General features: G+C 30.9%; 1 protein-coding gene across 1 annotated transcript; it reads right to left on the minus strand.

Annotated features, from left to right (window-relative positions):
• Positions 1–4,421: 4,421 nt before the first annotated feature.
• On the minus strand, positions 4,422–6,911 carry LOC114184562 (uncharacterized). The gene is made up of 10 exons (XM_028071868.1): positions 6,753–6,911; positions 6,370–6,637; positions 6,233–6,286; positions 5,813–5,897; positions 5,596–5,728; positions 5,399–5,505; positions 5,140–5,260; positions 4,757–4,936; positions 4,595–4,672; positions 4,422–4,523 (listed from the first exon to the last, which is right to left on the minus strand). The coding sequence occupies exons 1-10, from the start codon at positions 6,909–6,911 to the stop codon at positions 4,422–4,424; spliced, it is 1,287 nt and encodes a 428-aa protein (XP_027927669.1).
• Between the last annotated feature and the right edge of the window lie 6,418 nt (positions 6,912–13,329).

The raw sequence follows: 13,329 nt of genomic DNA on the forward strand, positions 1-13,329 counted from the left end.
GGTGCCTTTTTGATATCAATATTTGTGAAGGAAATGAAAAACAAATTGACAATACTGAATGCAGTAATAAATTTGTTGGATGAAATTTATAGTGAATGAAAAAATGATTACCACAATTTCTTAACTGAGAAAGAGGTGTAGTATTTGGAAAAGGAAATGCTTCACTTGAACTGGATTTGTCCTCATTTGTTATTGCAATCAAAAGAACAAAAAAAATAACATACATGAAGTAAGAGTGTAGATTTAATTGAATTTGATGAGAAACGAATGAAATGAGATAGAAAAAATGAAGAAACTTAAAAATGCAATGTGAGAAACATAAATTTATTTAACCTGTGGACTTCATCAAGGTATTGGAAAAATTTTGTGAGACAATGTTCTTCCTTTTTCTTCTTCCATTTGTTGAATCCATTTTGTTGTGATAATGTTCAAAGTGTGCAGAAGTTATGCATTGTATTGTTGTATTATGGTGTTTTACAAATTCAGAACATGTTGGAAATCAAATAAGATTAAGATTTAAAATTAATAATAGAAAAGTAATAACAAAATCAATTAACAATGCACTGTGAAGAAAGTAAAGCAGAAAGCAAGAAAAAACCTATTAATAGATGTAGGCACATTTTTAGTTTTCCACGCACATTCTTCCTGATTCAGGTACTAACTGTACAAACTTTTGACAAAAAGAACAAACATTTCATTGATATGGAAATATCAGAACTGAACATATAACTCAATATTTGGAAAAACGTACCTTTTTAAAAAGATTTGATCTGCAATGTCCAAATTGATGATTTGTAGACAATGCAAAGCCTAATTTCAGAATGTGCATCTGTGCTATATGTCCTTTTTTGGCAAGCACAAAAGTACTATGGTTTGTAATAGTCAACCCTTAAAGTAGACATTTGTTTCTACATTGAGTGTAACATGCAACTACTAAAGAAAGGGCAAAACAAAATTATTTTATTGTTTTGAATTTTAGAAATAAAAATAAATTCTAAGAAATTAAATTTAAATTAAAAAACTTGTAAGAGAGTTCAAACTGAAATGGGTTTTACTGTTTTCATGGTTACTATATTATTCAAATAAGTTAAAGATTACTAAAAAACAATTAAAATAAATTTTGCAACAAATATTAAAATAATTTTTGTAAAGAAATTAATAAACTTTTTTGCAAATTATATTCAGTTAGTATGTCCAAATATTAGTACTGCAAAATATAAAATTGACTTCTATATTATTACTTCTAACCTTTTTTTAAGAAAATTAATCAGATCTTTTAACATATTTGAATTCTTATCATAATCATTTTCAATTATTTTTATTATCCGAATTGAAAAATTATTTTAGAAAATGATTATTTAAATAAATTTTGTATTAGGAAAATAATTAAAATATAAAACTTGACGATAATTAAATTAGGTAAAATACTTATAGATATGGCTTCTAATTATTAGAAGCAACAAAAAAAGATGCTAAAACTATTACAAACAAAATAAAAGCAAAGTACTTTCAAAGTTCTTCAAAAAAACCATACAAAATATAAAAAGTAAACTAAAAAAAGTGCAATATTAAAAACTGCATTCTTTGTGGACGTAGACTTTGATCTTCTTCTTTTTCATTTCTTTGTCAGCTAGAAACACAAGAATATCTCCTTCTTCCAAATGATTGAATGTGCAGAAGTCCTTCCATCCCTTCCTAATCTTACTTGACTTCGTAGGTGTATTACGGAGTAGAAGCTTACATTGAACAATGAAAGTGTTGTGACGTCCCTGCAATTCCAACCTCCTCAATCTACGTTTATGAACGTAATCTGCAAAGTCAGATTGTAGGTCCTGAAAAAAGAACAAAATAAGAGCACAACAAAAAAATATAAAGAAAATAAAATATAAAATGAAAAGTTCACCAGATGGCTGGCTTTGCATTGAGATTTTGACAATTTCATTCTAAAAAGATGTTTTTTTCGCAACCGAATTAGGTTTGAAAGAAATTTCGCACCAGTCGATATTGTAGACATGTTGGAGAATACAGTGATGTGGAAGGTTGAATTGCCAACATATCTAAATATAATTTGATGGATATGTTGCAATTTATAAAAAACTCTTAGGCTATACCAACCATCCGTGAGAACGGGATGATTCACATCCATATTAAAAGTTAACTGATGTTGATTGCCTTCAATATCTTCCAACTGCCAAACCGGTCTTAATTCCTCACCAAAAATAGAAAAAAATATTGGATCAACATGTCTGAACTCCTAATGAGACAAGAAACAAATAGAAAGGTCAAAAAGATGAATAAGACAAATATGAAATTGACGATGAAAGCAAAAATATTTAAATCCAGGAATAAAAACATGCATGGGTGATGTAAACAAAAAAAATAAGCGACATAGACGAAAAATGTATAAAAACAAAAAACAGAAAAGTAATGAATTTGAAGGCTTAATGAAGAAAGTTGAGATCTTTAGAAGAAATAAATACTAAGTCAGAGTTCAAGCAAAGTAAAAATATAAGTTGTGTTATGAAAGACAAAAAAGGTTGACATACATGAAAAATGCATCAAAAACAGAATATTTAACGGATTTCAACGATTATTGAAGAAAGATGACATTTTGATAACCAAATAACAAATGAAGTAAGATTTGGAGAAGAAGTAAAAAAAAAATTGCATAGATGATGAAGGAAAATATAGTTTGACATGAACAAAAAAACGACCTTTGAACGATTATTGCACAAAGTTTGAATTTTTAGAAAGAAAATCGAGAATAAGTAATATTGTGAAAAAAGTGAAAAAAGAAATACATGCTTTTGAACGATTAAGATGAAGAAGCAATGTGGTACGGTTTAAACTTAAAAAAAACAGCAAAGCACATACTTTTTCAAGTTTTTGTGAAGTAAACGTACCTGATTATGAACAAAATGATACGTAGTGAACCTTCCTGAAGTTTTTCTGGCAGTGACACTCAAAGAGGAATCCATGGAAGCAAGTGTAGGGGAGTGACCTTTCTTTTTCAGTGATTTTATAAAAAACATAAAACTTGATAGTAAATAAGACAAACAAACGGTTATATAGATATGAAAAGACTTGTAATTAAAGCAAAATTAAAGAAGGGTTTTTGAAAATACAATCATATTTAAGAATATTTTTAAATTAATTTTGAGAAAATAAAAATGACTTTCAAAAAATTTTAAAGAAATATACATTTTTTTAATAAATAAAAACAAATAAGAAGTTGAAAGAGTAATAGAAGATAAAAATAATATAATAAAATATTAAGAAAAAGATAAATAATTACTAAAAGAATAAAAGTTAATATTATAAAAATTGTATTTTTATATAACAAAATTAAACGTTTATTTAAAGTTATTTAAAATAAAAATAGAAAATATAAATTTAAGACACTAAACATAAAAAGAGGTAGACAATTATTTTTAAAATTGTAAGAGTAATCATTTTTTATCTGAAAAGTTAAACAAAATAAGGAAGAAAAATTATGATTAAGAAAATAAAAATAAACTTTAATTCTTTAAATGGAAAGTTACGTAGGTTTTTTTATTTGTTAATCAATATGTGAAAGGAGAATTGTGAAAAATATTTGATAAAGGAAGAATGGTTTTGAAGACATGAAATAAGTTTTATATGTTGCGAAAACAATAATGTAGTTGAAAAATATACATAGATAAAAACTTAATGACTTTGAGGTAGCTAGCATTATAATGTAGTTGACATTAAAAATAATATCAACACTTTGACATTATGCTAGCAATATATACTCAATTTTAAAAATAACCATATACAACAAAAGGTATATAAATTTCTAGAAATATATTTAAAAAAGGTACACAAATAGTGAAAATAAACGATTTTTTATAACCAAAAACACAAGGAAAAACTTCTACTGAACTTAATTAATTTCATGTAGCTAGCATGATTATGGTGTTGACAATGTCAAATTATATCAACACACTTTGATTCAGCTAGCAAATTGTGAATGTAAACATAGAGTACAGAATTAAGAATAAGCATGAAATCTATTCAGAATTGAGCAACATTTGATGTAATTCATAATTAAATTAAAACATAGTTGAAGTAATATTATTTTCAAAATAACAACCTAAGACAAACACAAAATAGTGGTCATGAGTACAAATACATAAAAGCAGCAAATGTTTTTCAAAAAAGAACATAACCAACATAAAAAACCAAATAAAGTCTATTACAATTTGTAGTCTATCACTTTTCAATCTTGATATTCTTCTTCAACATCTTCACTGGAATCTTCTTGTTTTCTTGAACCATAGATCGACTTTGTCTTTTAAGTGCTGGGACAGGTGGTTGAGTAGCCAAATCAAGATTGTTCAGATGAGATGGTTCTTTGTGGGTTAACTCATCAATTTCAACATCAATTACATCTTTATTTTTCAAGGATTCTTTGCAGGAACATGGCTTGATACTATATTGTTCAAATGATCACTTAGAGTCTCAGCATCATTTGATTCTTCTGTGAATTTGATTAGCAAATCCTAAAACAAAATTAAACAAATTAGCATATACAAAGCTTTACAAAATAAGTTAAATTGTAATCTTCAACTACCTCTGCAATGGAATCAGATGAGATTTGATTTGTTCGCTCATTTACTTTGCTTTCTTCTTCATTTGTAGAGTATAGATCCTAAAAATTGTATCCAATCGAAATAATATTAAAATTAAAGAAAAATATAGGATAAGACGTCAAAAAAAATAAATAAGATCTTACCAAAGACTTAATTTCAACATCAGAAAAGCTTTCAATTACTTTTTCATCCATGCAAACTTTTTTAACTCTGAATGATTGTTTAAATTTGCTATTATAATCATTCTTGCACTCAACTTTGAACAGATAGGTCTTATCAATTAGGACTTCAAACTCTTTAGGCAAGTCTCCAGCAGTAGTGTTCTATTAAAAAAAGGATAAATATAAATGATGTCAATTAATGAAAAAGAATTACTGTACATAACAATAATGATTAAAATAAGTGGAAACGAAGTACCCAATATAGAATAGGAAATAATTGATTGTGAATTCATTTGAAAATCAAACAAAACATTTAAGTTAAATGTCAACAATATAAGCATAAATGATTATATTAGAAACTTAACCTTGTCTTGTAAGTCAAGAATGTCAGAGCATGATTTCTTCAACATTGCACTTGCATCACGATCAAATACAACAAAAGTTGTAGAATCTGTAGTATGAATTACACGAAGTTTCAGTTTATACCTAAAAAAAAAATAAAGACATGATGAACATTATTAAGTTTTCTTAATATTATATTAATAAAATCATATTCTGAAGATTAATAATATTACCTAGGTGTAACCTTAATGACATGCTTGTTACACTTTTCACAAAAAAAACATTTTGGAATCAGGATATACTGCTTTGTTGCAGATACATGTTGTATACCACCAATCATCATGATCTAGCACATGTTTGATAGTAGCCTTTACTACAAAAGTACTTTCCTATAAAATAAATAATGAAACAATATGAAAAAAAATAAACGGTAATTAAATAAAAATATTTATGTGCAACATAGAGACAAATATTTGAACCTGTTTAAAATCTTTGAGACCTTCAATTGAACTCCTAGGATGCAGCTTAATGAAATCATCTTCTAAGCTAACTTTAGAAGAAGCAGAAAGTTGGGTAAGAGGTTGAGAAGGAGATTCAGTACTATCCCACATCCTACGTTAAAAAAATATGTTATATTACAAAGATATACATATATCTATGTATAAACAAAGATATATCTTATGTATATATACTTACATTTTTTTCAACTTGGTTGCATCTTCACCATTACAGTTAAAAATTATCTTGGTACAGTTCATACAGTTTTGAATAGAAACTTTATCTACAAAAGACAACATGTCAAAAATAATTTTAAAAATTAATACAACTGTAATAATCAATCAAAGTTAGTTACCTTGGAAGGTCTTCACTTTGCAATAATGTAAAGCAATGACAACATGTTGATCCTCTCCAGAGGCCAGAAATGCATTTAACATATCAACATATTGACCAAATAAAGTACACTCCAGTCGCAAACTATTGAATGTTAAAAATCACATAAAAAGAGAAGCAGATGAAATACATAAAAATAAATAAAAAACACTAAAGAAGAAAAATAGATGAAATCCGCTTATCCATCAGCTTCAATAAGGATGACATTCATTTTGGTTTTCTTACCAGCTTTCTCTAGCTCCCTTTCTGTTCCAACACCAGTAAACATTCCAATGACATCTACAGAAAAAGGAAAAAGAAAGAAAAAAAATTAACAAAAAGTTATACGAAAAAAGAAAGAAAAATAAGAAAAATATACTTACTAACTAAGTAATCTGTGTCAAAACCAGCAGCTATGATTGTTGAAAAAGGGGTGTATGAAGTTGTAGTTTTCGGAACTAAGGTACTTTCAACCATATTGACCTTGGTTCCAAATTGGAAGTTGATCTTATAGGCGTGATTTGTAGTTCTATAAGAACCACCATTACATGAAACACTAAAAGATTGAATGGTGTAAACCTTATCCTCTTTGATTTCAGACTGGAATTTGTATATCAATGTGCGTCTAACAGATGCATGGATTAGGACACCCTGCAAAAACAGTTTGATAAATGAAAAAATAAAAGCATATTTAAACTTATGGGTAAAAATAAAAAATTTAGGAAAAGTAAAAAAATAAAAGGCGTTTATAGTTTTAGGAAGGTACCTCTTTGTCTTGAAGAACAATTTCCATGGAAAATGGAGTTTTTCCTTTTGTGTAATCTTCAACAAACCATAACCTTACAACTCTTGCAACGATTTTCCAACTTTCCTTCTCATGGTTGAGTTCTTGTAAGGAGTGAGTGTGTTTTGGGATAACAGACATGGTTTAAAGAATGAGGGAAATGAGGGAAATTAGAGTATAGTAAGGAATGAAGAAAGGTCTGCATACATGTATTTGTACAAAACAAAAACACATAATAAAAATATTGGAAGATCATAAATAAAAAACAACACCATACGCATGCTCTGGTTTTCATTTCAAAAATTTAGAAACAATCGGGAAAAGCAGAAGCAGATTTTGACATGAGTAAAGATATTTACTAAAACAATACGCAGACTATGGTTTAGGTTAACCAAATGGAGTAAAAATTGGGAAAAGTGACTGAAAAATATACGAAGACCATAGAAAAAAACAAAAGTTGTTTTTCACATGGCTCAATGTTGTGCAAGAAAAGGAAATATGGCAGAGAGCAGTACAAAAAGACAACATAAAGTCACTTTAAATGTTGGAAAAGGTTGACAAATCAACAAAAATAGGAAATAAAGATCTGATTTCAAATAAAGATGTAGTTTGAACATTTGTAAATTTAAAACACAAAGAAGAAAAAGGAAAGAAGTAAAGTAATGCAAACAGTAACAAAAATGTTGTAACGTAGATGAAAAAGGAAAGAACTGACTTTATGTATGCATATCAAAAGACATAAGAATTAAGTAAACCTGAAATGTTGGGGTTTCTTGAAAGTTGAGGTACAATCAGATCAAATTTCAACAAACATTAAGAATAAAAGGTCATATTATATCATGCTAATATTAAGAAGCAACTTTCTCGGGTAATAGAAACCAATAAAACATGCAATAGGTCACAAAAAAATAATTTTCAAACGATAGTATGGAAGCTCTTTGAATCAACAATACAAAAAAAAAATCAATACAACATATTAAAGGGATTCCATTATATCAATATTCTTGACTTACATTTAAAAGTTGGTTACCATTACCAACTACTCCTTGGTCTCTGCTTACCACAATGCCATATTCATAACTAATCAAAAACAAATTTGCTTATGACTTATGATGGCAACAATTTCTACATTTAAACAAAATTATACCTGAAATCTTGGCGTCTCTTGAAAGTTAAGGTGAATGGAAAGTAAGAGAAAATATAAAAATAACATAAGAATGAAATAAACCTGAAATGTTGGGGTTTGAATTAAGTAAACCTGAAATGTTGGGGTTTCTTGAAAGTTGAGGTACAATCAGATCAAATTTCAACAAACATTAAGAATAAAAGGTCAAATTACATCCTGCTAATATCAAGAAGCAACTTTCTCAGGTAATAGAAACCAATAAAACATGCAATAGGCCACAAAAAAATAATTTTCAAACGGTAGTATGGAAGATCTTTGAATCAACAATACAACAACAACAAAAATCAATACAACAAATTCATAACTAATCAACAAGAAATTTGCTTATGACCTAAGATGGAAACAGTTTATGCATTTAAACAAAATTATACCTGAAATCTTGGTGTCTCTTGAAAGTTAAGGTGAATGGAAAGTAAGAGAAAATATAAAAATAACATAAGAATGAAATAAACCTCAAATGTTGGGGTTTGAATTAAGTAAACCTCAAATGTTGGGGTTTCTTGAAAGTTGAGGCACAATCAGATCAAATTTCAGCAAACATTAAGAATGAAAGGTCAAATTACATCTTGCTAATATTAAGAAGCAACTTTCTCAGGTAATTGAAACCAATAAAACATGCAATAGGCCACAAAAAAATAATTTTCAAACGGTAGTATAGAAGATCTTTGAATCAACAATACAAAAAAAAAATCAATACAACAAATTCATAACTAATCAACAACAAATTTGCTTATGACTTAAGATGGCAATAGTTTGTGCATTTAAACAAAATTATACCTGAAATCTTGGTGTCTCTTGAAAGTTAAAGTGAATGGAAAGTAAGAGAAAATATAAAAATAACATCATAATGCAATAAACCTCAAATGTTGGGGTTTGTTGAAAGTTGAGGGACAATAAGATCAAGCTTCAACAGACATTAAGAATAAAAGCTCAAACTTCTTCATCAGACATCAGAAAATCAATAACAATGCAAGACATGTTTAATCAAAACATATGAATTAAACAATACAACATATTAAAGGGATTCCATTATAAATTTAATTATAACAGAGAAAAGAAATTTGATTAGAAACTAGAATCCGTAGTGCTCGTCAGGATGAAGTTATCTTCTTAGAGTTAGTGAAGGAATAACCCCAAAAACAATCTACATAAACTAAAATAACAAAAACATGAGTTAGATTTCTAAAAAATAAAATGTAAACGAAGTTGGAATCAATGAAATTAAGAAAAAATTAATTAGGGTTGCAAAATGAAAAGTGAAGAGATGAAAATAGAAAGTAAGATTAGAAGAACATATCAGATTGAAATGGTAGGGTTTGAGGCGGCAAAGAAGTGGAGAGTGTTTGATTTAGCAGAGACCTCGAGAGGGTTTGAGGCGGTACAGAACCACAAAAACAATCTACACAAACAAAACAAACAAAAACATGAGTTAGATTCTAAAAAAAAATGTAAACGAAGTTGGAATCAATAAAATTAAGAAAAAATTAATTAGGGTTTCAAAATGAGAAGTGAAGAGATGAAAATAGAAAGTATGATTAGAAGAACATATCATATTGAAATGGTAGGGTTTGAGGCGATAAAGAAGTGGAGAGGGTTTGATTCAGCAGAGACGTCGAGAGGGTTTCAGGCAGTACAGAACCATAAAAACAATCTACACAAACAAAAACATGAGTAAGAAATGAAAAATTAGGGTTTCAAAATGAAAGTGAAGAGATCAAAGTTATTACCCAAGAGCGATGGAGAGCGTTTGAGGCGGCGTCAGAGAGATGGTGGCACAGAAGCACAAAAACAATCTACACAAACAAAACAAACCAAAAAATGAGTTAGAAGCCAAAAAAAAATAATGTTAACGAAGTTGTAATCACTGAGAGTAAGAAAAAAAATTAGGGTTTGAGGAGAGCGTTTCAAGCGGCGTTAGAGAGGTGGCTAGGGTTTGAGGAGGTAGAAAGGGGGAGAGTGCGATTCGAATGGAGAGGGTTTCATGCGGCACAAAAGTGGAGAGGGTTTGAGTCGAGAGAATCATGGAGATGGTTTGACGCGGCATAAATGTCGAATGCATTTGAGAAGGAAGAGAGGTGGAGAGCGTTTGTGAAGGAAGAGCAAGAGAGAGCGTCTGAGGTGGCGACAGAGAGGTGGCTAGGGTTTGAGGAGGCAGAGAAGTGGACAGTGCGTAAAACAGGGTAGGGTTCGAGAGAGGGAAAGTGAAGAGAGGTGGAGAGCGTTAGAGGTGGAAGAGAGGTGGATCGCGTTTGTGGAGGAAGAGCGAAACAGAGCGACTGAGGCGAAGGCAGAGAGGTGGCTAGGGTTTGAGGACACAGAGAAGTGGAGAGTGCGTAAGAGGGCCTGAGAGGGAAAGTGAAGAGAGAGGGAAAGTGAAGAGAGAGGAAAAATGTGAGTGTGGTGGAAAGTGAGAAAGAGGGCTGAGAATTCATAAGAAGATGACACGTGTCCAAATTACCTTAAGAGGTAAAAAAAAATTGAATTCTGAAATTGTAGAAATTCTAAGAAAATGACACGTGTAATTTTTTGCTTTTTGTGATTCTTTGAATTGTATTATAAATAGATATATATTTGTGTTCATTTCTTCAATTATCTCTCTGAACTTAAAATTATAATATCACCATTTTCTGAGTATCGTCCTAATCCAACCAGCTGCAAAGTGACCGATTGTATTTGAATTTATTCTGTTGAATTCTCCTTTTTTATTTTGTATTTGTTTTTGAAAATCTGTCCTGCAGATATCTAATAAACGCAAGCAAGCTCAGGCTGATCTCATTAAACAACGGAAAAAGAAAATAGATGAAGAGATCCCTGCAGTCGTATTAATGTGTTATAGTTAGTTGAACTTCTTCTAGTCTCGTTCTTCCTGTTTTGTAACTGCTATTTTATCTAAACACTATGTTTATCAAGGCCGAAGGGAAAATGTTCATTTGTCTAAACACTATGTTTTTGTAACTGTGATTCAGGTTTGAGCTTTGGGTCGTGATATATATGGTAAGTTTTATAGTTTGTTTATTAGCGTTTGTTGTGATGGCTCATCATGCAAAAAAAGAAGGGGGTTGGCAGGGATCTGTTTACGAAATTGTGTGACCAGATTGTGGCCCAATTTGTCCGCGCTCGTTATGGCAGGCAGACTTCCTCTATAAGGAGGTATCAATTGGTGATGCCCGCTTTAACGTCAACTTAGACATTTAAGTGTCATTTGAAGTGCAACCACTTGGCTAAAAACCCAATATTATTTGGACCTTGGAACACAACCACTCATGTCTAAAACAAACAATTTTTTATGTCGGACTATTCAAGACTTAAGTCTCCAATTAAGTTGATTTCACATTGGTGTTGGAAGATGAAAATGAAGATCAAGATCCTAAACATGTTTTGATGTTTCAAGTACTCAAAAGTTTTTTAATTCAATTAAAAGAAAATGTCTTTTATAAAGATAAAATGTGAAAAAAATGGTTTTATGACTTGTGTTAATCGATTAAATAATCAATTAAATTATTCACCAGAAATTTTAGAACAGGACGATCTATTACCAATTTAGTTAACCGATTAAACCAAAGAACAAATTTAAGTATTCTCGATGTTCTCGTGAATTAATTCACTCACACCTTTCATAACTTAACATCCTTTTCTATGATAAATACAAAGCGGATTTGGTTTATTAACATGTGCTATAATTGATTAAAACATAAAGCATTGTAATTATTTATTCAAATATTTCTAAGAATAATTAATTAAATGCTTGAAATAGTTGACCAAATAAGTCTGAATTTTCTTAAAATGTTTTCTTAATTGTGTAAATAGAACTTTGCTCCCATTTTTTTTTTTCATTTAGTAAGGGTGCTTACAATTAATTTTCTGAGAATCTAAGAGGTTGTGTTGTGCTAATTTTACAAGTCTCGTGCTTTGCTTTCTGTGTGAATTTTTGGTAGATTCTTTCCTTTTCCTTGTTATTGGAAGTATTTCGGTCTATATCTTATTGTGTAATCAATAATTGATTTGGTTTGTAATTTCTTTGGGTCTTCCAAATGTAGAACATATTTCCTTGATGATGTGTTTCGATAAGACAATTTAAGAGAGTAATTCATTTATTTGGAGAATTTAAATTTCTTTTGAGTAAAATGACTTGTTTGGATGAAGAAATTAAAAGGAAATTGAAATTACGAAATTTTAAGAAGGTATTTCAAATTACTAAAATAATAGAATTTGAAATTCACTCAAAAAGAAAGGAAATTTAAATTTCACAATTTGTGAAATTTTTCATTGTTCAAGATTAGAAGTGTAAATTTGGCCTAGACGACCCAAATGACCTACATGAGTCGAGTTGGCCAGACGACATACAGAGGTCGAGTCGGTCAGACAATCCAGACAGGTTGGGTAGGCCCGACGACATAGACGGATCCGGCGGACCGACAATCAAGGTGGGTCAAGTGGGTCCGACGATCAAGGTGGGTCGACAACTTTGATGGGCCAAATGGACTAGATGACCCAAACAGGCCTAACGATCCAAACGGATTTGGCAGGCTTAAAAACCCACATGCGCCAGACGAGCCCGACAACCCAAATGGGTCGAGTATGCCCAATAACCAAGACGAGTGGAGCAGGCCCAATGACCAAGATGAGTTGGGGGCCGACGACCTAGACAGGTTGGGGTCATCGCTAGGTCGATGACCTAAACAAGCCTGATAGGCCTGACGATCCAAATGGGTCTGACCAAAAGAGCTCGACCACCTAGACGGACCGAGTCAGGCCAACTACCTAGACGAGCTACATCGTCGTAACTACTCAGACGAATCGGGCAAGGTCGACGACCTTGACGAGCCTAATCGATCCGATGTCGTAGATGGGTCAAGCAAGCTCGATGAAGCAAACGGGTCAGGCGATCTCCATGACGCAAACAAGGCCAACTAGCTCGACAACCCAGACTAGTCCGACGACCCAGACGGGTCAGGCCGACGACCTAGGTCAGCTAGGCCAACCCGACAACTTAGACAAGTCGAGCAAGATCGACGACCTTGATGTGCCCGACCAGCCTGACAACCTAGACTGGCATGTCCGAGAAGAATTAGTCTTAAATTTGTCTAAATTTGGCCGAGTTTACTTCGACCGAAATTTTGAAAATTTTGGTTGAGTTAGCACCGACTGAAATTTGATTGACTGTGATCGAGTTGGCTCCAACCTATATTTGGCCAAATTGGACTGTGTTTATGCTGGCCAAAATTTGGCTGAACTTGGTCGAGTCAACTCGATCAAAATTTGTTAAATTTAATTTCATAATTTATATATTAAAATAAATATTATTAAAGTGAAATTTTATCTTGTAAGAGAAATTCATTTATTTTATCCAAATAAGAAATTGAAATGTAAGGT

Source organism: Vigna unguiculata, chromosome 5, assembly GCF_037176805.1.
Source record: "Vigna unguiculata cultivar grain cowpea cultivar isolate G323 ecotype 2 chromosome 5, ASM3717680v1, whole genome shotgun sequence".
NCBI classification, from domain to species: Eukaryota; Viridiplantae; Streptophyta; class Magnoliopsida; order Fabales; family Fabaceae; genus Vigna; species Vigna unguiculata.

What these genes read in the sequence shown, in the direction of transcription:
- LOC114184562 (XM_028071868.1), bottom strand. Translation starts at nt 6,911, where the DNA reads ATGTCTGTTATCCCAAAACACACTCACTCCTTACAAGAACTCAACCAT. An exon ending in TTGTTCTTCAAGACAAAGAG is followed by an intron (nt 6,638 to 6,752) that starts GTACCTTCCTAA and finishes CTGTTTTTGCAG; the next exon opens with GGTGTCCTAATCCATGCATC. An exon ending in TTCTTGACTTACAAGACAAG is followed by an intron (nt 4,937 to 5,139) that starts GTTAAGTTTCTA and finishes TTTTTTTAATAG; the next exon opens with AACACTACTGCTGGAGACTT.